General features: G+C 39.0%; 1 protein-coding gene across 4 annotated transcripts in view; it reads left to right on the top strand.

Annotated features, from left to right (window-relative positions):
- NLGN1 (neuroligin 1) overlaps positions 1 to 18,718 on the top strand; it is an 835,713-nt gene extending 816,995 nt beyond the window's left edge. For all 4 annotated transcript variants that reach the window (XM_081953454.1, XM_081953455.1, XM_081953453.1 and 1 more), the window contains 3 exons: positions 5,482 to 5,694; positions 13,841 to 14,630; positions 17,690 to 18,718. In XM_081953454.1, coding sequence (XP_081809580.1) covers positions 5,482 to 5,694; positions 13,841 to 14,630; positions 17,690 to 18,506 — 1,820 coding nt within the window. In that variant the 3' untranslated portion in view covers positions 18,507 to 18,718. The remainder of the gene's footprint in view (positions 1 to 5,481; positions 5,695 to 13,840; positions 14,631 to 17,689) is intronic.
- The last annotated feature ends 7,016 nt before the right edge of the window (positions 18,719 to 25,734 follow it).

Below are 25,734 nucleotides of genomic sequence, written 5' to 3'. Positions count from 1 at the left end.
AATCTTCCACTGCCATGCTGGCAGTTCCACCCAACCAGTTCCGGCCAGGTGCAGAGGTATAGAGACAAAGGATGACCTTGGATTCTAGAAAGGAATTTTATTTTGACAACATCACATTCTACTCCTTACTATTCCCCCTCCCAATTCTCCACTAATGAAACAGCATAGTAGAATAGAATATTAGTGTGGCAGGCCAAAGATCCCAACTGGCTGCAGGCCTGACATCGAGTTTGATACCCCTGACCTAGAACATCTACAACTGTGAGTGTGTTTTCCCTCTCTAATTTATGCAGATTTTGCATGCAAATAAAACCCAGTCATTTTCTCCAAGGATTCTAGAGTTTGGAAGACTTCACCTAAATAAATGATAATAAGAATGGGAATGCACGTCTTTGGAGAGATAGGTGTCCACCGGGAGTAGGTAAGGGCGTAATTTCAGGTAATAAAAAGAACATGCATAGCAACATCATCATCATAGAAATGCAATGAACTGTGTTTTCCTGCCACATGTCAGAATGCAAGGACACAATGCATGCTGACATCTACCCCAGTGTGTTATTATTTGAGTTTTACCACAGTTTGCTGAAAGCACTGTCATTTCTAGGAGTACTTCGTTTTCTGGAAAATGAAATTCACTTTTCCAAACTTCAGCCAAGCAGAATTCTTCTCCTAGACATCAGAGCCGTTGCATCCCTCTATTGGATAGGGGATATCAGTTCTAAATATGTTTTTGAGGTGTTTGTTCCCATTTTGTTCATGATTCAGGAAATTCATGGACCCTGGCCAATCGACACAGCTTTAATGCATATTTTAAATGCATAAAATATATTCTAGTAATAAGGATTTTGTTTCCTTTAAAGGTCTGGAATGATTGGTAACTTCGTGGTGTATCTTGTCTTCACAGAACTGTAAGATTTTGCTGTCATTGTTGGTTTTCCATGATACAGAACACTCCATTAGAATAGAATAGAATAGAGTAGAATAGAATAGAATAGAATAGAATAGAATACAATACAATACAATACAATACAATACAATACAATATCATATTCTTTATTGGCCAAGTATGATTGGACACACAAGGAATTTGTCTTTGGTGCATATGCTCTCAGTATAGTTAAAAGAAAAGATACATTCAACAAGAATCACAAAGTACAACACTTAATGATAGTCATAGGTACAAATGAGCAATCAAATAATATTAGGAAACAATCAATATAAATCATAAGGATACAAGCAACAACATTACCGACATACAGTCATAAGTGGGAGGAGATAGGTGATAGGAACGATGAGAAGATTAATATTAATAGCAATGCAGACTTAGTAAAAAGCTTGGCAGTGTTGAGGGAATTATTTGTTTAGCAGAGTGATGGCGTTCTTGAAAAAATGTCCTTGTGTCTAGTTGTCCTGGTGTACAGTGCTCTATAGTGTCGTTTTGAGGGTAGGAGTTGAAACAGTTTATGTCCAGGATGTGAAGGGTCTGTATATATTTTCACAGCTTTCTTTTTTACTCGTGCAGTATAGAGGTCCTCAGTGGAAAGCAGGTTGGTAGTAATTATTTTTTCTGTAGTTCTAATTATCCTCTGAAGCCTGTGTCTGTCTTGTTGGGTTGCAGAACCAAACCAGACAGTTATTAGAGGTTCAGATGACAGACTCAATAATTCCTCTGTAGAACTGAATCAGCAGCTCCCCGGATAGTTTGAGCTTTCTGAGTTGGTGCAGAAAGAACATTCTTTGCTGTTCTTTTTTGATGATATTTTTGATGTTAGGTGTCCATTTTAAGTCTTGAGATATGATGGAACCTAGAAATTTGAAGGTCTCTACTGTTGATACTATGTTGTCTAGTATTGTAAGATGTGGTAGTATGGGAGGATCAAAAACATCTGGAACTACCACATAAAACAGAGTAGTTGGCAACTCCAAAGCAATCTGATGAAATAAAGCAAAGTAGAAGTTTTATTTTTCTCAACAAAGCAATTGGAACAGCCTTCAGATAATTCAGCCCAAGTCCTTCCTGACACTTGGTGTAGGGCTTCCTGCCTGAACAGGGGATTGGACTAGAAGACCTCCAAGGTCCCTTCCAACTCTGTTATTCTTCAGAGAGATTTAGAGACAATTGAAAGTTCTGCTGTCTGAAAGATGGCACCCCCATAACTTTGGTGTTTGCTTACTTTGCTGATTTTCTTATGCTTAAATTCTACAGTGTTATTTGTAAGTCATGCAGAGAATTACAAAATGGAGTGACATATAAAATAGCACAATAAATAAATGCTAAATAAAAATTAGAGGAGATGTCATTATTTCTGAGGATTTGAGCCATTAAAAAATATACTTTGCTTACTAAAGAACATCTGGGAAAGTAAGCATCAGTGTTTGTTCATCAGTGTGTCTTGTGATATCTCCAAATGTCTCTTAGTTGTCACATCAGAGGTGGGTTGCTCCCGGTTAGGCCCAGAGCATGAGCATTCGCACAAGCATGAGCAAACTGGTAGTAAACCAGTTAGCAAGCCACCACTGTGTCACATGTGTGAAAATACCATATTTTTCAGAGTATAAGATGCACCTTTTTCCCTCAAAAAAGAGGCTGAAAATCTGGGTGCATCTTATACACTGAATACAGCATTTTTTGCCTCCTGAAACCCCGCCCCCTTTGCAAAAATGGCTGTGCATAGCCTTTAGGGGGCTTATAGAGTGCTCCTGGGGGCTGGGGAGGGCAGAAATGAACAACAAACAAGCAATGTTTTGCCCCCCAGCCCCAAGGAGCACTCTATAAGCCTCCTAAAGGCTATGCATGCCCTTTTTTTGACAAACAACAGGCCCGTTTTCTTGAAAAATGGACCATTTTTGGGAGGTCGGCAGAGTGCAAAAACTTTTTTAAAAAATTTGCCTCTTCAAAATCTTGGTGCGTCTTATACTCCGGTGCGTCTTACACTCCGAAAAATGCGGTAGGTTTTTTGGAGACATTTGCATTACAACCATGACATGAATTCCTCCTGTTCGACTGAAAATGATTTATCAGATATACATACTTGTTTACTGACTAGGGTTATCTACCACTTTGATATAAATATCATAAAACAAACTTTACCGAAGTGTTCAAATGCTTAGGGCCAATAGATTATAATTATGTGTCATTGAAATTCCTAAGTTATTAGAGCAATTTTCTTCCCTAAGCCCAAGAACATAGAAAACCCTAAACTACCTCATTTTTCCTCTCTTATTACAGTTATTAATAAGAGATCATTCTTATCACCCATTATGCAAAGGGCATTATAGATATGCCAACACGTTTTTTATTAACGGATAAAAAGGATGTTTTTTCTTCTCCTCATAATTAAAGGTTGTTTCCCCAGTTTCTGTAATTAAACCCTGCTATGAACAGAAGTATGTTATTTGAAAAAACAAAATCTTAATGAAAGGTTTATGGAGTCTTGGTCTTTCTAAAGCAACTTGTGAACTTTTGCCGTCTGGGAAAAATTGAAGGATTTAATCCCAGTTCTCTGCTTTGAGTGATGAACTGTAAGGTTAAAGATTAGTATTTGCAATTTTCTGTGCCTCTTAGACAAAGTTTGCTAATGGCATCGGTTGAAGCCTTTAAATTACTGAAAGCCACACAATTTGGGGAAGAGAAAAATGACCAGGAAGCTGGTGCCAAATCCAGCATGTTGTACAAACCAACAGGGGTTGGTTCCCTGGTTGAATTCAGGAAGAAAATTTGTGTTATGAATTGAAATGAACTTCTGTACGTGATACACTGATGCTCTGTTTCTTCAGCTCCTTGTCCTTATTATCTTAAAAGTAAATAAATAAATAAATCTATCTATTCTATCCTCCTCCTCCTCTTCCTCCTCCTCCTCCTCCTCCTCCTCCTCCTCCTCCTCCTCCTCCTCCTCCTCCTCCTTCTTCTTCATATTTATTTATATATTTATATGTATATGTATTTATGTATGTTCCAGCATAACTCTGGAACATTTCAAGCAATTCCCAACCATACTTAGTACATAGATGACTTACTCTCTGGAAACAAATACTGTGCGGGTAAGACACCCCTAACACCTCTCGGGGTGTGTGTTCTGTTACAATACAGCCTGTTGTGCCTTCAAATGACTTCTACTGTACTGCAGTAAAGTGGCTTCTACTGCACAGCGCAGTGAAGTTATCATGGTAATGGCTTCACAGTACACCACAAGGGGGCTCCCTCTGGTAAGGGGGAAAACCCAACATTAGAAATCACATTTAGTCAGGACATTGGCCCCCAGTATAAATAGGGTTATCAGCTAGTAAATGAATAAACAACCTCAGCCAGACAGGTCTTCCCAATGTCCTCTCAATGGGAAATGTAAATGATAATAATAATAATAATAATAATATATTTATTTCTTAGCCGCACCCTCTCCCGAAGGACTCGGGGCGGCGTACAACGAAACATTCGAAATAAATATGTAAACAAAACAAACATATAACAAAGGTACACTAAAACATACATACATACATAAGGAGGAGATCGATTGATAAAAACAATTAAAATACTGTATTTAAAACCCCTAGAAATTAAATATAATTAAAATACCCAGTTAAAAACCCGTCAGGAGCGATATGGTTAAATCAAAGTTGAGCCAGGCCAGCTGCTTGGAAAAGGTGGGTCTTAAGCTTAATACGGAAGGAGCGGAGGTCAGAGGTATTCCTAATATCCGGAGGGAGGTCATTCCACAGGGCTGGGCCCGCCACAGAGAAGGCTCTACTCCTATGCGCCGCCCCACGACATTGTCTAGCGGACGGCACCTGGAGGAGCCCCTCTCTGTGCGAGCGAATTGGTCGCAGGGATGTATGGGGCAGAATACGATCCCGCAAGTAACTAGGTCCTAAGCCATGGAGCGCTTTAAAGATAGTTATCAAAACCTTGAAACGCACCCGATAGACCACAGGAAGCCAGTGCAGCTCGCGCAGGAGCGGTGTCACGTGGGAGTACCTAGTACTCCCCATAATTACCCGCGCGGCTGCGTTCTGGACCAACTGCAGCCTCCGGGTGCATTTCAAGGGAAGCCCCATGTAGAGAGCGTTACAGTAGTCCAAGCGAGACGTCACCAGCGCATGAGTGACTGTGCGCAAGGCATCCCGGTCCAGTAGGGGGCGCAATTGGCGCACCAGGCGAACCTGGTGGAACGCCCCCCTTACCTAATGAGCTTCAACTTACGGCCTCCCTGATCTGTAAAACAAATTGCAAGGGAAGTGTCAGTTAGCGTGCCATTCTGTGCTGAAATACCCAAGGATTTGTAGTGGGAACGATGAGTCACTTGTAAATGGTTGCAAAGTGGATAAAGAACAAAATGTATTTACATAGTGCTTAATTCCTGATATGTTTGAAAGTGGTTGGCCTGATGAAAACAGCACAGCCGTAATCTGAAATATGCAGTAATTTTTCTTTGCTCTAACGGCTTTTTCCCCTCCTTTCTTTCTCTCTTCTCTTTTGACTTGCAGGTTTCTTGAGCACTGGGGATCAAGCAGCTAAAGGGAATTATGGCCTTCTTGATCTCATTCAGGCCTTGAGATGGACTAGTGAAAACATTGGGTTCTTTGGGGGCGACCCGCTGAGAATAACTGTTTTTGGATCTGGCGCCGGTGGTTCATGTGTCAATCTCCTGACTTTATCCCATTATTCTGAAGGTAACCGTTGGAGCAATTCAACCAAAGGTATTATTGCAGGTTGCAAATTTTGATGATTTTGGTGTCTGCATGCCACCACATGCCTACTCTGTGATGCTCTTGCATATATATTCTTGGTGTATCTAGAAAATGCCCCCACCCCCAAATAAGTCCACTTTTGATATGAGGTTATGTACTGTGCCTACAATTTATGCAAACTGAATTTCTATGTATCTCTTCTGCTGTAACTGTTTTTTATTTCCTGTACATGTACATATGTTTGTCTCTGTGTAATAGATTTAGTTTAGTTCATTTTGTTTAGCTAGTCTTGTTTAGTTAGGCTTCAGGAAAGTGTATAATAATTACAGTCACAGGCATAATAGGGGGGGGGGGGGCATTGATAATTAAAACCAACCAACCAACCAACAAACCTGCAATAGGAATAGCACCTAGACTTATATACCACTTTACAGTGCTTTACAGCTCTCTCTAAGCGGTTTACAGAGTCAGCATATTGCCCCCAACAATCCTCATTTTACCCACCTCGGAAGGATGAAAGGCTGAGTCAACCTTGAGCTGGTTGGATTTGATCTGCCAAACTGCAGGCAGCTGGTGATCAGCAGAAGTAGCCTGCAGTACTGCACTCTTAATTACCGTGCCACCGTGGCTCAATCATACTTCCAGAAGGGGTGTGAACTGAAGAGTGCAGATGCAAATTATAAGTAAGGTATTTATTTATTTAATACATTGCTTTTCTGTAGCAAAACCCATTTCACAGTAAGCAGTAAGTAAATAAAAAATTTGTAAAATATATATTTTTTAATGCCAGAAGAATTGCCAGTTTTTCATAAGCTATATTAATATTTTCCCATTAGTGAACGCTAATTTGGAAAATTATCAGCCATGATCCACGATATAGCCTAACTACAGCTGTATGTCACTACAGTATTTATTAAATGAAGGGAAAAGGTTGATGGCATTGAAGACTCTGGATCTCTCATGCTAGTTGCTTTTCCAATTTGGTTCTTCTTTTGATGATTAAATTACGTACTGGGTATAACAACATTTTCATTTTGCTTTTTTAATTCCATCCCATATAGAAACCCACCATTTTCTAATGAAACAATGTGGTGGGATTCAAAGGAGATATTCTTTCATTTGGCAGTTTTTTACACAACGATGTGATGTCATGATGGTCACCAGGATAGGTGATTGGGAATGAGGATTAAATGAAATCATAGCTCTTGATGCCTACTAATCATACTTGGAAGATGCATCCAGTTGTTTCTGATGCTTGGAAGAAGCCCATTCTTAAAGTCAAGGTTGGGAGCTTTCGAGAGTATTTCAAAAGCACTCGAGACCCCATTAAAAGTTATGCCTTCAGTTTTTTCCATCAATGCTTTCTGAAGTTTTTAAACACATAAATTGGAACAAGTTTTTTTTTTCTGGTCCTCATTAGAATTTGATGGAAACACAAGTACAGTACATGCTAGCAGAACTTTTTCTTGTGAGAAAGTGGGTTTATATTTTATTTCCATTTCTAATCTACTGTGTTTCCCCAGAAATAAGACAGGATCTTATTTTCTTTTAACCCCCGAAATAAGCACTTGGCCTTATTTTCAGGGAGGTCTTATTATTTTTGAAGTGCAGGAGACGGCGAGCGTGGTCACCTCATGGCTGCTGCTGTGTTGCAATATTTTCAGGGGGGCTTATTTTGGGGGAGGGCTTATTTTAGCGCATGCACTCAAAAGCCTGATTGGGCTTATTATCTTGGGAGGTCTTATTTTCAGAGAAACAGGGTATATCTATCAAGATATGCAATAGGGAACATTTTCTGGAAAGAGAGTTAGTGACATTTGCACCATTCAAAATCTGGTTTGTGATCGGAGGCCTTTTAAAGGCAAAATTAATAGTAGGAGGGTGGCAAACTCATTTACTATGAAGAGAAAGTCAGCACCTAGTCAAAAAAAGATTTTATTTTAAATCTGTTGTGAGTTGCACTTGGTACTACCCAAGTAAAAGACTAAAATTATAGATGTATCAAGGTTATTACTGTACTTTTTCTTTTACTCGGTATATCTGAATAACTCTTTGCTACATGGAAAGCTGGAAAGCCAGCAAAAATAATTTCTCCCTCCTATTTAACACATTTATGCTATTTACCATAAAATAAAATAAAACATAATAAAATAAATAAAATGCAAAAAAACCCACTACCACTTCTTTTCTATTGACTCACTTGCAAGAAAAGAAACTATAATTGATGTCTCATGTTTTGTTAATATGGATTTGTTTTCATCAAATCCATAGAATCCAGAACTTACATACTTTAACATTGTGAATTTAAAAAGAAACTTTTAAGCATTGAGGAAGGGCTGTCCAAAATAGCTCCATTTAAATCAATGCTCAACATTATAGAGAAAATTGAAATATTTTATTTGGGGGGTGGGAATCATGTATTGGACTACAGTAATATCACGGCTTGAACAAATTGAGCTTTTCATGGGAAATCATTTCAGTCTATTTTTAATTCTTGAGTGGATCATTTTGTTGTAATAATCTGTGGCGTCTTTCACAGAAGCCTATGAAAAAAGCTTCCACTTAAAACTGGGATATAAATGATTCGTTCATTCTCTGTCTTCTCTCTTCTTTTAATTTGTGTAATTTCAACCTCTTTTGTGACAGCCGATGACTAGTAATTACATTCAAATAGCAACTTACCTCTCTCGACATTTGCCCTCCAAACCAAAACCAGAGCCACAACTTGGGACAGATTTATTTCCAATTCTGATTTCGCAAACAAGCCTAAATTACTGTTACAAGACTGGAGGTACTTAGTGAATGGAAATGGGACAGGGAAGTAAATCTCTGAGCTGTGGTTCAAAATACTTTCCCTTAAAATATTCTGGTGAACTTTTCCAAGTTCTCTGAGTCCCATTGAACCAACATTCAAACGTTACTGAGAACAGTAGGTTGTTGGAACAAGCTCCTTGTTTTTTCCAGTAACCATTTCTGGATGACTGTCTGGTAGAGTTTGCTAGCTGTTTCCTACCACATAATTCAGAAGAGGTGGTAAAGTGGGTAATTAAAAAGAAAACAAATAAACTAAAAGCCATATCAACCAATAGAAGTTGTAGTTTGACATGTTGGAAGAAATGTCCTTCTGGATTCAGTTCGAAGTGGGGGGAAAGACACTGGAAACATGGAGGCTGCTTGGAAAGATGGTTTAATGGCGGACAGGATCACGTGGCTTGAGCTCCTGAACAGAAAAGGGGGAAATCACATGCTTCAAGATGTTGGGTGAAGAAGAAAAGAGAGAAGAAGCTGAAAGTCCCTGGTTTTATACCCTCTCTGGGCTTTGAACCTGAGCTTGTATTCTGATTGGTTGTCAGAATAACCCATCTCTTTACTGGATTCTTTGCTTCTTTTTCTTGGGAGTGGCTATATAAAAGGAATGGGAGGGTAGATCTGTTGCATTAATGTTAGTAACAGGAAAATATACCATATAAACAGACCATACCAATGCTACTGTATCGTCAACAACAACACCCAACAATGAATCCAATACACAAGTAGTCCTTGATTTACACCTGTTCATTGAGTGACCCTTCAAAGTTACAATGTCACTGTCAAAGTGTTGTGGTCTGTTGGGCTCTGGCCCCTCAAGCAGCCAAATCAGAGGGGGAGGAGGTGTGGAAGTCAGGGTCAGCATCAAGGCAACCTGAGAGCTCCAACGGGGAACGAGAGAATGGAGCTGGCAGAGAGAGAGAGAGAGAGAGAGGCGGAGTCAGGAACCTACAGGAGAACTGACAAGGTTTCAAGGTTTTGCCAATAACGCCCAAGTCTCTGTAGTGTGAGGACTGTTCATATGCCAGCCTTTTCGGTGTCATTGCAACTTCAAATAGTAGTTAACTGAATGCTTGTAAATCAAGGATAACCTGTACTTGCATAAGGTCTTTTTGGAACTTTTAAACTTTCCACTGCCTTTAAACGATGCTGAGAACTATTAAATTGCATGGCCCTGTGTTTGCAGACAGGGAGATCATTCCTTCCCTGCAGAGAAGGATTCTTATTTTCCAATTTATTTTTTTGATTCTCACCTGTCAGGTTCTTGAAGTCGCATCCATTCAATTAAAATACCTTATTTTACGATTGCCTGACTGGCCTCTACAGTTAATTGCTTAGGCTGCTCTAATCCTTCAAGAGAAGGGCTTCCAAATTTATGGGGCTGTGCAAAAGAATCATATCTGTTCTGACGTAGGCTTCCCTCAAAAGCACGAAGCAGATCCCTGGTCCTAGACAAAACCCCTTTTATTAAATGAATGTGAATTTCTCTCCTTCACATTCAGCAAAGACCTGGCAAACAGTCTTTCAAAGGTGAATTTATGACCACAGACCTTATCTAGCTTGGAAAGCTGCCATGTAAATATTTTCCAAATGCAGGGCTGTGCAAGGAAAGACTTGGCACAGAGTCTCTGAGATTCACAGGCAGATCTTCACACTCCTGAAATGAAAGAATGAATTGTTTCCTGCAAAAGCCCATTTCCTTTTCGCTCCTCTTTCATTTCCTACGGGAGGGGCCATTCACGGTCCACCTGTGGCTTTACCCCCAAGTCGACCCTGATTTCTGAGCTGTTCTTTTCTTCTGGCAGCTCTGCGCATGCGCACATTGGGAACAGGCTCCAGCTGTTCCTCTGCCTCACTGCTGTCTAGCTCCAAAGGTAGCTGAGAACTGCCAGACAGCTTTGGCCCCCTCTCTGCCCTCATCCAAGTCTTCCCCAGCCTCCAGGACTGGCTCATATTCCTCCCCAATCTCTTCACTTCCGACTCTGCTGCCAGCTCCTCTGACGGGCCACAACTTTTTTGAATTAATAAAGTAGTTGAACATTTCTCTAGTTCCCCAACATTAATTCCTAATCTACTCCAGGTTGCTTTTGAGGTTTCACCTTTGAACCATGGGTGTGTAAGAGAAAAGCTTTTGATTGGTCCGAAATGCCTCTGAAAAAGAATGTGTAGCAAACCTATAGTGATATAACCAATGCATTTCCTGATAGATCCAATAGCAAGTTAGAAATTATTTAAACACAGACACAGAGAGACATACACAGACACCAGGGAAGGAAGAATTGTTTCCATTTTTGTTTGTTTGTGCAAACAGGAGCCTCGTTATTTTGTACAGCTAATACTTCTATGGAAGTAGAAGTATTGTCCCACCTAAGACACAAAGCCAACTGGGTGATCTTGGGCCAGTCACCCTCTCTCAGACCTAGGAAGGAGGCAATAGCAAACTACTTTAATGACACTGAAAAATGTGATTTATGACCCTTGTTTCACATGACCATTGCAGCATTCCCATGATCACATGACCAAAATTGGGGCTTGAAATAACTGTCCTGTATGTATGATGCTTGCAGAGTCCCAGGGACATGGGCTCACCTTTTCCAACCTTCTGACAAGCAAAGTCAATGGGGAAGCCAGATTCACTGAATAACCATGGCATTCAGCAGGTTCTGACCAGTTCTGGAGAACCAATAACAAACATTTTGAGTGGTTCGGAGAACCGGTAAATACCATCTCTGACAGGTCCCGCCCCCATCTATTTTTTGCCTCCCGTGTCCCAGCTGATCGGGAGGGAATGGGGATTTTGCGGTACTCTTCCCCTGGAGTGTGGAGGGATTGGAGTTTTTACAGTATCCTTCTCCTGTCACACCCACTGAGCCACGCCCACCAAGCCACACCCACAGAACCGGTAGTAAATAAATTTTAATCCCACCACTGAACCATGGTACTAACTTAACAACTGCAGTGATTGAGTTAATAACGGTGACAAGAAAGATTGTAAAATGGGGCAAAATTCGCATAAAAACTGTTTCACTAAGCAACAGAAATGTTTGGCTCAATGTTGTCGTAAGTAAAGGAATACCTGTAATATTCCTTACCACGCTTGAACAGAGTGATAGAGTAAAATTTTAAAACCAGTTCAACTTTTGGCTTTATCAAAATTTAGGAAACATGAGAAAAGATGTCATCGAATGGTTTATATTAAACTCTATGGTGTAAGTAACCAGCAGAGAAGCCAGAAGCTATAAATAAAATAAATTAAGCAGAGATGTTTCAAAAGGTGGCATAATCTTCCTGAATTATACCTTGAAAGAGAACAACAAATCGTTGCGCATTAATCTTTTGCAACACTGCTTCAACCTGCACTAAATTCTGTAGGCCATATGCAAAAATCTAGAAGAACACTGTGCAATCAGTTGTGCCCCATTTCATGTATTTATTTTCTTTCTTTTCCCCACTAAAATATCTCATAATTGGCAGTCACCTACTGCACATAGATGGACTGAAACTGTGTTAAAAATCTCTGTAAAAACAAAACTTGCAAAAAAATTAACTGATATCTTATTTCTTGTCACACATTGCTTATTATCCTATATGTTTCCTTATTAGTCTTCTGGAAACTGGGATTGAAGCCTTTTCATAAAATATGACTCTCCGTTTTTAGAAATTTGAAATAGGGGCTCCATCAAATCTGTGTGTATGTGTTGTGTGTGTGTGTGTTCCAGCATAACTCTGGAACATCTTGAGCAATTTCAATCAAACTTGGTACACAGATGACTTACCTTCTGGAAACAAATACTGGGAGGGGGGGGTAAGGCACCCCTAAAACCTCTCGGGATGTGTGTTCTGTTAAGATACAGCCTGTTGTGCCTTAAAATGGCTTCTACTGTACTGCTGTAAAATGGCTTCTACTGTGCAGTGCAGCAGAGTTGCCATGGTAACAGTTTCACAGTACTTCATAAGGAGGCTCCCTCGGGTAAGGGGGAAAATCCAACATTAGAAATTACATTTGGTCTGGACATTTCCCTCCTATAATTAAATACTCGGGCAACACCGGGTTATCGGCTAGTTGGGTAATAAAGTTTGGTTCAATGCATAATCAGGATTTAAAAAATCAGTATGTTTTTAGTTGCTAATAGTTCTTTTCAAAGTTTTATATGGAAGCAGTCTTCCAATAAATTGTGCTTTCTTTCATTATTATTTTATAATAATTATGTGTATTTATTTATTTATTTTATTTATTTATATTTGGTGCTTCTAGACCGCCCCCTCTCCCAGAAGGGACTCGGGGCGGTGTACAGTCCATAGAGAATATCACAAAATACAATAAAAAATTAAATATGTACAGTTTGGAGGAGGTTAAAATGCAATTAAAAGAACTGTACAAAGCTAATATAAATATAAATTTTAAATCCCCAAAACAGACACAACAAATTAAAAAAACCCTAAGATAACCAGATAATAATACATTTGCCAGGAGGGACAGTTGTAATTATGCCAGGCCTGCTAATCGGAACAGGTGAGTCTTCAATTTTTGCCGGAAGGAGCGGAGGTCAGAAGTGGTTCTAATGTCGGGGGGGAGGTCATTCCAGAGGGTTGGGCCCATCACAGAGAAGGCCCTACTCCTTGGTGTCGCCCGTTGGCATTGCCTAGTGGACGGCACCAGGAGAAGTCCCTCCCTGTGTGTAGCTCATATTCGGGCATAAGTATGTCGCATAGTTTAGTTGTCCATTTTTCAACCAATCGAGTCTTTCCTCTTCCTATTGTTCCCCTCCTCGTCCTTCTCTCTATTTTTTTTCTTTCCTAATTACCCCTAGAAAGAGTGAAGGATGTTAGAGGAGCTACAACAACTACTCCTGCCATACATCAGAAAGGTCGGCAGTTCGGTGGTTCGAATCCCTAGCACTGCATAATGGAGTGAGCTCCCATTATTTGTCCCAGCTTCTGCCAACCTAGCAGTTCGAAAGCATGTAAAAATACAAGTAGAAAAATAGGAACCACCTTTGGTGGGAAGGTAACAGCACTCCATGAGCCTTTGGCGTTTAGTCATGCCGACCACATGACCACAGAGACGTCTTCGGACAGCGTTGGTTCTTCGGCTTTGAAATGGAGATGAGCACAGCCCCCTAGAGTTGTGAATGACTAGCACATATGTGGAAGGGGAACCTTTACCTTTACCTATACAAAGTGTCCGCTATCTGCCATTCTTCTTTGGCTGTATGGTAGTAGTGCTTGTAGTAGTACTAACTATTTTGTAATGCTGAAACCTTAATTCAGATACTTTAAGCATGTGATCTATTGTCCTCATTGAGTATCGTTTTCCCCTAACTTTATCTTCTACTTTATCACACAGGACTTTTCCAAAGAGCAATAGCTCAAAGTGGAACAGCTCTTTCCAGCTGGGCAGTCAGTTTTCAGCCTGCCAAATATGCCAGGATGTTGGCAACAAAAGTTGGTTGCAATGTATCAGACACCGTAGAATTAGTAGAATGTCTACAGAAGAAGCCGTATAGAGAACTTGTCGATCAGGATATTCAACCGGCCCGATACCACATAGCCTTTGGTCCAGTTATTGATGGGGATGTGATACCAGATGACCCTCAGATATTGATGGAACAAGGAGAATTCCTCAATTATGACATTATGTTGGGTGTTAACCAAGGAGAAGGGCTCAAGTTTGTGGAAAACATTGTTGACAGTGAAGACGGCATATCTGCTAGTGATTTTGACTTTGCTGTCTCAAACTTTGTCGATAACTTATATGGGTACCCGGAAGGCAAAGACATCTTGAGAGAAACTATTAAATTTATGTATACAGATTGGGCAGATAGACACAACCCTGAAACAAGAAGAAAAACACTCTTGGCTTTATTTACTGATCACCAGTGGGTTGCCCCAGCAGTGGCTACCGCTGATCTTCATTCAAACTTTGGATCGCCTACATATTTTTATGCCTTCTATCACCATTGCCAAACTGATCAGGTTCCTGCATGGGCAGATGCTGCTCATGGAGATGAAGTTCCGTATGTATTAGGAATTCCCATGATTGGTCCCACTGAATTGTTTCCTTGTAATTTTTCGAAAAATGACATCATGCTAAGCGCGGTGGTGATGACATATTGGACAAACTTTGCAAAGACTGGGTAAGTCCTGGAGGAGATGGGCACTATCTAATAAAATGAAATTCAATGGAGAAAAGAGTAAGGTTCTACATTTAGGCAAGAAAAACGAAATGCACAGATACAGTATAGGTGGTACCGTGCTCAATAGTAGTAACTGTGAGAGGGATCTTGGAGTCCTAGTGGACAACCATTTAAATATGAGCCAGCAGTATGCAGCAGCTGCCAAAAAAGCCAACACAGTTCTAGGCTGCATCAACAGAGGGATAGAATCAAGATCACGTAAAGTGTTAATGCCTTGGTAAGGCCACACTTGGAATACTGCATTCAGTTTTGGTCGCCATGATGTAGAAAAAATGTGGAGACTCTAGAAAGAGTGCAGAGAAGAGCAACAAAGATTATTAAGGGACTGGAGACTAAAACATATAAAGAATGGTTGCAGGAACTGGGTATGTCTATTTAATGAAAAGAAGGACATGGTAGCAGTGTTCCAATATCTCAGGGGTTGCCACAAAGAAGAGGGCGTCAAACTATTCTCCAAGGCACCTGAGGGTAGAACAAGAAGTAATGGGTGGAAACTGATCAAAGGAGAGAAGCAACTTAGAACTGAGGAGAAATTTCCTGACAGTTAGAACAATTAATCCGTGGAACAGCTTGCCTCCAGAAGTTGTGAATGCCCCAACACTGGAAGTCTTTAAGAAGATGTTGGATAGCCATTTGTCTGAAACAAATGGGGTTTCCTGCATAGGCAGGGGGTTGGACTAGAAGACCTCCAATGTCCTTTCCAACTCTGCTATTGTATTGTATTGTATTGTATTGTATTGTATTGTATTGTATTGTAAGGAGTACCTAGATGTTAATATAGATCAAGAACTAATCAACAAAATCACCTCACACCATACAACATCTACATACATACACGCACAGACAGAGGTAGTCCCCAACTTACAACACTTCATTTAGTGACTATTCAAAGTTACAACAGCACTGAAAAAAGTGACCCATGTCCCATTTTCACACTTACAAATAGTGCAGCGTCTCCATAGTCACATGATAAAAATTAAAATGCTTGGCAACTGGCATGTATTTATGACAGTTGCAATTGGACAAGCAAAGTCAATGGGGAAACCAGATTTCCTCAACAACCGTGTGACTGACTTAACAACTGCAGTGATTTACTTAACTACTGTGGCAGGAAAGGTCACAAAATGGGGCCAAACTCACTTAGCAACATAAATTTTGGGCTCAGCTGTGATCGTAAGTTGAGGACTACCTGTACGTGTAGGTTGTTAACGAAGGACAGTGTGGAAATTGAAGTATGGGCATTTTAGATAGTTTTGGGGAAATTATAATGAACCAGGGCGACTCTCAGATTCTAATGCAGATATTCCCACACAAACATTAGCACACACTTGGGAAAACACTATTTCATTACAATTTACAGAAGATAGAATTTTAATGCTCTGGCCATTTTCTCTCACATAGAAAAACTCCTTGTTTTTTTGCTTCAGGCAGAAAGGAGTAAGAGAGTAAGAGTAATGTTTGAGAAAGGTGGGTAGAACTCATTTGAAGGAATATCTAGCAAGATCTGATGGTAAATAACTTTCAGCACATGTACCAGTGAATATAAAGGGACAAATTGCACTGAATTGATTAATGCATAGATAACATCTGCAGCAGCACTGAGACAAGTGAGCAAATAACCCTGCATTATAGGGTCATCGCAGGAATCACAATGAGTTGATAAATTCAGAATCTTGGAATATTCTGAAAGTTCTTCTTGTAGTTATAATATTGCCACCAGCAGCGTGAAAATAATTGGCTGATTTACAGCAGCAAACACATCCATTGATACTGCACTTAATGTAATATTATTTAAAATGTTTTTTTAAGTATATTAGACGGATTATTAATGAAAGATTGGGTAAGGGAAATCTTCACCTTCAGAACTATTATCGTCATCAAAATTAGCTCCAGGAAAGAAAGAAAGAAATAACAAACAAACAAGCCAAGGACGGGAATTGGCTTTACGATATTCCTCGCTAAACTAGTGATATGAAAGAAGTCTAGCTTGGAGAAGTACATTTGGAAAATATTTACAAACACACAAATATAATTTTTGCATTAAAAAAATATACCGATGGCTTAAAACATATTTTTATGGAAACAAGCAGGTAATAACAATTGCGGAATTTGTTAAATAACTTGAATAAAAATGGTCAGACTTGGCTAATATACAATGTGCATTGTAGACTGGGTTTAGACCAAACTAAATTTCCACTAGAACTATTATAGGAAAATAGTTCTGAACTTGTTTGAACCTTGCAATATTGCTAATGCAATATTATATCATCACACGCTTATATTATTATTGTGAAGATGATGATGATGATGATGATGATGATGATGATGATGATGAAGAAGAACATGATAGAATGAAACCTGAACTGAGCCTTTTCATTATATTTGGCTCTATGCTTAGGAAAATTTGGATCTAGATTTAAAATACTTAAGACATTCCAACTAACGAGCTTTAATTTAGTAGTGAATTTAGTTCCATTAATTTCATGGAGTCTTCTTAAAATGTTGGGACGCAGTGGCTCAGTGGTTAAGATGCTGAGCTTGTCGATCGGAAAGGTCACCAGTTCGAATCCCTAGCACCACATAAGGAATGAGCTCCCATTACTTGTCCCAGCTTCTGCCAACCTAGCAGTTCAAAAGCATGTAACAATGCAAGTAGAAAAATAGGGACCACGTTGGTGGGAAGGTAACAGCGTTCCATGCACCTTCAGCATTTAGTCATGCTGGCCACGTGACTATGGAGATGTCTTCGGACAGCGTTGGTTCTTCGGCTTTGAAACGGAGATGAGCAGCGCCCCCTAGAGTCGGGAATGACTAGCACATATGTGTGAGGGGATATATTTACCTTATTTAAATATGACTAAGGCTCAATGCTAGTCATATTCTTAATTCATACTAATTTAACACAGTGTTTTGTGAGATGTTGTGCTAAGCAGGTAAAAATACTTTTCAAAGAAATACCAATTTTCAAAAAAGCTTGACATTTCCCATTTTCTTCCTAGGGATCCCAATCAACCAGTTCCACAAGATACTAAGTTCATTCACACGAAACCTAATCGTTTTGAGGAGGTAGCATGGACCAGATACTCTCAAAAAGATCAACTTTATCTTCACATTGGATTAAAACCACGCGTGAAGGAACACTACCGAGCTAACAAGGTGAACCTGTGGTTGGAACTCGTACCTCACCTGCACAATCTTAATGACATTTCACAGTATACCTCTACAACGACTAAAGTGCCATCAACTGATATTACTTTCAGGCCAACCCGGAAAAATTTGGTGCCTGTCACGTCAGCTTTTCCGACAGCCAAGCAAGACGATCCCAAACAACCGCCGAGTCTAATTTCAGGAGATCAAAGAGACTATTCCACGGAGTTGAGTGTCACCATTGCTGTGGGGGCATCCTTGCTGTTCTTGAACATTTTAGCCTTCGCAGCATTATACTACAAAAAGGACAAGCGGAGACATGATGTCCATCGGAGATGTAGCCCTCAGCGTACAACTGCCAACGATCTCACCCACGCACAAGAAGAGGAAATAATGTCCCTCCAAATGAAGCACAGTGACTTGGGTCATGAATGCGAATCCATTCATCCACACGAGGTGGTTCTTAGGACCGCCTGCCCTCCAGACTACACACTAGCTATGAGAAGGTCACCTGACGATATTCCTTTAATGACCCCCAACACGATTACAATGATTCCAAACACTATACCTGGGATTCAACCCTTACACACATTTAATACATTTACTGGTGGACAGAACAGCACTCTGCCCCATCCCCATCCCCATTCACATTCAACAACTAGGGTATAGCCAAACAAGAGGATATGAACTGTTATTTTTGGGGGGTGGATTCCAGTGGGTTATAATTGCTGAAGACTTAACTTGGCTTTCAACCCTACAAGACTCTTATTATTTAAATTTGGAGGGATATTATGTGAATATACCTATCGAGAACTCGAGGGAGTTGGGAAGGAAAACAATGAATTGTACATATATACAAATGAACTTTAAAAAAAAAGAGAGAAAGCATAACTTTAGCAATTGCTTGAAGCAATTGCCTTGAATGGTACTTTTTACATTCACGCTCTATTATTATTTTTTTTAGGGTTTAAGTTACGGGATGGAATGAGGCACGTGTCACACAGGAGTGATAGAGAAACTACAACTGAGAAATTTAAAAAAAAGTTCTATAAATATGCACAAGGGACACATTGAAGGAATGTCAGATTGTTTGCACCGGTTTTTATTTGGAACGGTTTTCTTGTGTAGAGCATATTTATACCTTTGAATCAGTATCCAAAAGCATCAGAGCTGTTGAAGGCCTTAAACACAGGCTCATGTGCTGAGATCTGCCAATGGTTTTTTTAAATTATTTTATTTTTAAGTAACCATGTTCTGGAAATCTGGCAGCTTCAACATTATCACACAAGTGCTGTCGGTATAAACATTGTGGGAATAAAGGAACTGAAATATATTTTTTTCGCACAACGTGCATGATAATTTATTATGCTTGGTGGGTGTGCTGCTGATTAAGCTGTCATTAAAATCTTTTCTCATGTCATTGGAGTGTCCAGCTGAAACTTATTTCCTTGATTGGCCTAACTGAAGGAAGGTTTGTTTTCTAGGGGGGGAAAAAAGAGGAAATTGTAAGTAAAAACCCCTGCCTTCCATTAATGGAGGTCTCTGCGGTAGCTTCTAGAGAGACTTGGTGGTACCAGTCAGTTTTTCCCAATTTAATGTCCTCTAGATGCATTGGGCTTATTTTTGGTGGAAAGTTAACAGTCCAAAATATCTGATGGGCAACATGTTGAGAAAATATCCTCTAAGGATTCAGCAGTGAAATAATGTGAAACATAAATGCAATGGTTAATAAGAATAATCTCTCCCTACTCCACCACCACCATGCTATTAAGTTGTAACATTTAACAGGGCATCTTTTGATGGAGTAAGCCCCATTTGGGTCTAGTTTCATTATAATCTCTTCCACGTACATCCGTAATAGTTTCAGTGAAAAGAACCACCACAACATCAAAAGAACAAGGAAGGCTCCAAGATTTATTTGCTAGGAATATGTTGCCAGAGGTAAAAGTGACTTTGCCGAAAATGATCACAACAAATACAACTGTCACTTATTCATACGGCCAATTATATTGCATGAGGACAAATTCACTTACACAATTTCTAGGTCACTCCCTATTTTTTTGCTTTGTGTACTGCCAGTGAATCACAGAGTGTCCAAGAAAGGAGATCCCTGTATTTTAATTAGATATCACCATTGAAATAACGATGTGGAATAATCTGGAAATGTTGAATTCTGCATCTTGTTTAATGTTGTCTGGAATTGAAAATGAAAGTAGGCTAAAATAACAGGATGATTTTGCCCCTTTGCCCATACAGTTAACTTTTCAATTTTTTTAAAAAAAATATGGTATGTCGTGGTCATTTACAAAACAAAAAAAAAGTTTGTATGTGTAATCATACATTTATATATTTAAAAAGGGGAAAAATAAGATGGACTAAAGAGCACAGCCCTGGTGATAACAGTTTCTCTTTTCCTGTATTATATTTCTATTAGAGTACAGTTATGTGATTTTTATTTTATTTTGCATTTTTTCAAATGACTAGCAATTTTGATAGTTTGTAAGATAACGCGCAGAACTTTCTCTGACAAACTAACTGCAGTAACAGAAAATGTTTCTTTTCAGTTACTCTTTTTCAAGATTGAACGCTTATTACACATACAACAAATTGTATACAACTTGATGGGGAAAATTCTTTGTACTTCTTGGGCCACTAATGCTGGCTCTATTGAGTGAAAAATAAAAAGCTAATCTGAATAATGAACATTATAATTATTCCAATGCTAAGAGACTTGGTTATCTGCTCATTAAAGAGCCGAAGTGTTTATTGCTGTTTTGTCATTTTTTAAAAAATGAAGTAATGGTAACTGTCTCAGAATAAAGAGTTATTTCTTGAGATCAATCTGGCTTTTGAAGACTTTTGTATGCTTCTACAAGATCAGATATATTTGTATAGACCTCAGCCTATATTTGGCTTAAGTCCTCTTTGGGAAATGTTCAGGTTATGAATGCTTAACTCATTAGCAGTGATCTATTGTATACTTACAGGGTAGGATCTGTCACCAAACTTTTATAGTGTACAGTATAGGATTAGGGTCCTTGATTTCCCAATAATATTTCCAAATATTGGCAAAAAAAAAATGGTGTTTGCAAATTATTTCACACACACAGACACACACGAGATGGTTTCTAATCATATTTTATTACTACCACTACAAAAAAAGCATTTTTTTCTACAAAAAGAAAACATTTGATCAAGCATAAATGTTGTCAGCGAATGCAAGTTGTCCTCGACTTATGACCACAATTGAGCCCCACATTTCTGTTGTTAAGTGAATTTCGCCCCATTTTATGATTTTTCTTTGCACCAGTTGTTATGGGAATCTCTGCAGTTGTTAAATTAGGAACATGGTTGTTAAGTAAATTTGGATTCCCCATTGATTTTGCTTGTCGGCAAGTCGGAAAAGGGGACCATGTGACTCTGGGGCATTGCAAATGTCATAAATATGAGTCAGTTGCCGTGTCAAATGTTTCAACTTTCAACTTCTAAGCATGAGGGTTGCTCAAAAGTTGCGACATGCCTCGGGGATTGTAAAGATATTTTGCATACTTTAATATAATTTAGATGTACTTTGTAAGTAACCACATAACTATTGTAACGTTTTAGCATTTTGTTTGTTTCATATGAATGCCTAGGGAAGTGTGGTGTCTAGAGGTGGCACTCTCACCTTATAATCAGGAGCCTGTGAGTTCAATCCTAGATAGAGGCAGATATTTCCCTCTCTGGACACACTGCTGAACAAAACTCCACACTGGCGACAGGAAGGGCATCCGGCCATTAGAAGACTCTGCTAGCTCCATTCAGTTGCCCAGACTCCACTCCACATTATGGGGTTATTAAAAGGGGTTGTTAAAAGAAGATGATGGTTTGAATGCCTAGGGTCTGAATTTTGATCCTGCAACAGTTGCTAAGTGTAAACAATGGTCACTGGTCACTTTTTTTCAGTGTAACTTTGATTGGATCATTAAATGAACTGTTGTTGTAAGTCGAGGATTACTTGTAGATTTTTTTAAAAAAAATATATTCCAAACATTTCTTTTAGCTGTATTTAAAATGAATGCAGATTAAGACTGAGGATTCCGGCGATCAAAATGAATCACCTTTTGTGCTGCCTGTTTCCCTTGTTCCTCCCAGTAGAAGTTAAAACAGGGAAAGTCTTCAAAATTCAGGGTGGTCGATTTGCAATTTCTGCCTGATGTGGTTGTTACTGTGACCTGCCAAATGTAAACCAATAAAAAGAACTGTTTGCCATTGGATAACTATTGTTGGATTGGAAGGTTGTATTTTGAAATGTGATTGATGGGAGCCGACTAAAAGCACATCATATCTATCTACCTACCTACCTACCTACCTACCTACCTACCTACCTACCTACCTACCTACCTATCTCTATCTATCTATCATCTATCTATCTATCTATCATCTATCTATCTATCTATCTATCTATCTATCTATCATCTATCTATCTATCTATCTATCTATCTATCTATCTATCTATCTATCTATCTATATAAGCTAGAATGACACATTGAAATAGATCAGAAAGCATCTTGATGTGGACTTCTTAACATTATTGGTACCAAATGAATGTCTATGCTAAGTTCATGCCAGACACAAATTTCTTTAGAGACTCTGGAAAAAAAGTGCAGAGGAGAGCAAGATGATTAGGGGACCGGAGAGGCTAAAACATATAAACAACAGTTGCTGGAAGTGGGTACATTTAGTTTAATGAAAAGAAGGACTAAGGCAGTGTTTCTCAACCATGTCAACTTGAAGTCCAGATATCTTCAAGTTGACATGGTTGAGAAACACTGGACTAGGGTGACATGATAGCAGTCTGATAGCTGTCTAAACTCCCGCCCACAGGCCAGATGTGTCATGCGCTGGCTATGCCCATGCCCGCTTTAGCAAAGGGGAGGGGGAGTCCTGATACGTCACGTGATGCCGCTGTGACAGTGTACGTTTGACACCCCAGAGGAGGAAGGGTGACTAAGGAGTTGCCACACAGAAAAGAAGGTTGAGCTATTCTCCAAAGCAGCTGAAGGCAGGACAAGAAGCAACCTAGAACTAAGGAGAAATTTCCTGACAGAACAATTAATCAGTGGAACAGCTTGCCCACAGAAGTTGTGGGTGCTCCATTGCTGGAGGCTTTTAAGAAGAGACTTGTCTGGGATAGGGTTTCCTGCCTGAGCAGGCGGTTGGACTAGAAGACCTCCAAGGTCCCTTCCAACTCTGTATTTCTATTCTGTTTTATTCTTTTCTCTTTAGTCTAGTCTAGTCTATTTATAGCTTTTTCTATATATATACGGTCCCTGGTTTAGTTAAAAGGGAAAAATCTGAGTCTGATGTCATACTCAACCTATGATTTGGGTGGGGATTCTATCTATCAATCATTGCCTTATAACAGAATGCTGGAAATACTCAACTCTGAATTATGCCAGAGAATTTACTGCTTAATGGTAAATAGCAATATAACAAAAGAGAACATGATTGGAAAACACGGGGCATAATCTCATCAAGTTATTTTCAATTAAATTTAATTAGGCTTATTTCCTGTGAGTACTGCTTAGTTCTCTGCATTGGTTCCTCCCAAATTCCAGCATAAAGCTCCCAGCAAGTCTATTAAGAGCTGAGTGTGTTCTTCAACCACATCCCTGCATACACGGACACACATCCATTTGATAGCTTTCATTATTCAGTACTCTTCAACATCTTCATCAATGATTTGGATGAGGGAATAAATGGGGAACTCATCAAATTTGCAGATGACACCAAGCTGGCAGGAATAGCCAACACTCCAGAAGACAGGCTAAAGATACAGAAGGATCTTGACAAACTTGTAACATTGGGCACTATCTAATAAAATGAAATTCAATGGTGAAAAGAGTAAGGTTCTACATTTAGGCAAGAAAAACGAAATGCACAGGTACAGTATAGGTGGTACCTTCCTCAATTGTAGTAACTGTGAAAGGGATCTTGGAGTCCTAGTGGACAACCATTTAAATATGAGCCAGCAGTGTGCAGCAGCTGCCAAAAAAGCCAACACAGTTCTAGGCTAAATAAACAGAGGGATAGAATCAAGATCACTGAAGTGTTAATACCACTTTATAAGGGCTTGGCAAGGCCACACTTGGAATACTGCATTCAGTTCTGGTCGCCACAATGTAGAAAAGATGTGGAGACTCTATAAAGGGTGCAGAGAAGAGCAACAAAGATGATTAGGGGACTGGAGACTAAAACATATGAAGAACGGTTGCAGGAACTGGGTATGTCTAGTTTAAGGAAAAGAAGGACTAAGGGAGACATGATAGCAGTGTTCCAATATCTCAGGGGTTGCCACAAAGAAGAAGAGTCAAACTATTCTCCAAAGCACCTGAGGGCAGGACAAGAAGCAGTGGGTGGAAACTAATCAAGGAGAAAAGCAACTTAGAACTGAGGAGAAATTTCCTGATGCTTAGAACAATCAATGGAACAACTTGCCTCCAGAAGTTGTGAGTGTCCAACACTGCAAGTCTTTAAGAAGATGTTGGATAGCCATTTGTCTGAAACGGTATAAGGTTTATTGCCTAAGCAGGGGGTTGGACTAGAAGACCTCTAAGGTCCCCTTCCAACTTTGCTATTGTATTGTATTTTCACAAAATCAAAGCCACAGTTTCTCACTCCGGTTCTGCATAGTTGGCAATGGTAGTCAATAGCCATATTTCAGATGGAGATGCTCAGTTTTGGCATTCCATTCTAACATATACATAGACATGTTGATGAACTGATTTTGATGAAGAGAAGATTTATCTCTCAGATCTACAAAGTGATGTGGAATGTGAACACCATTGTGAATGAAAGAAAAAACATCATTATGAATATACAAAGTTGTAGAAACCACCAAATCAAATGCTTTTGTGCAACAGGAGAACTCCATTATATGGAACAGACATTAAAGTCTTCACACCTCCATAGAAAACCCATTACAGTATGTATGTATGTATGTATGTATGTATGTATGTATGTATGTATGTATGTATGTATGTTGTATTTGTGCTGATAAATAAATAAAGGGAGACTAGTATAGATCTATTTCAAGCTATTTAGCTCTCATCAGCTAGCCATACCCATATTTGGGCATACCAGGGGTTGTAACACAAATACATATATGTATATGTATATGATGTATATGTGTGTGTGTGTGTGTGTGTGTGTGTGTGTGTGTGTATGTGTATGTATATATATATATATATATATATATATATATATATATATATATATATATATATATATATATATATATATATATATATATATATATATATATTTCCATTTTATATATTTACTTATTAAATTTATAGGGTCTCACCGTCCAAAGTGACTCTTGTTAGTTACTATTCCTATTGATTCAAAATAGTAGAAGGTTGTACATAAGTATACCGTTTTGAAACTTTTAAAGTAGCATTTAAACATAAATCAACTTGAAACATAAACAGGTGAGAGATTCCCATTCCTTTTCAAAACATTCAAAAAATTAAAGTGAGAGTGCTACCATTTTCTTTCATGCATATTTCTACAACCAAGGTTTTAAATGGATCAAAGAAAGTTTACAGTAAGTATTTCATGCCATACCTATTTTCTTCATATGCCTATGTACACATACATTTTTGCACTTATTGAAGAGGAGAAAATAATGCATTTCCATGAGAAAAATAATGCTATAGTTTCTGATTCCTCATACATTATCCATTTTCCTAATGCATCTTGAAAATGTAGACCATTTAGAGAATACATCTTCAAGACATTTGATGGAATACAACTCAAGGAAAGAAAATAACTCTATTCCTTACTTCTGATGACAGGTATCTTAATGTCTCCCAAACTAGAGCAAGTGTCATATTCTCAGTGGAATGTGGAG

Source organism: Natrix helvetica (assembly GCF_964273705.1).
Source record: "Natrix helvetica genome assembly, chromosome: 5".
NCBI lineage: Eukaryota > Metazoa > Chordata > Lepidosauria > Squamata > Natricidae > Natrix > Natrix helvetica.
This window is presented reverse-complemented; position numbering and strand designations above follow the sequence as displayed.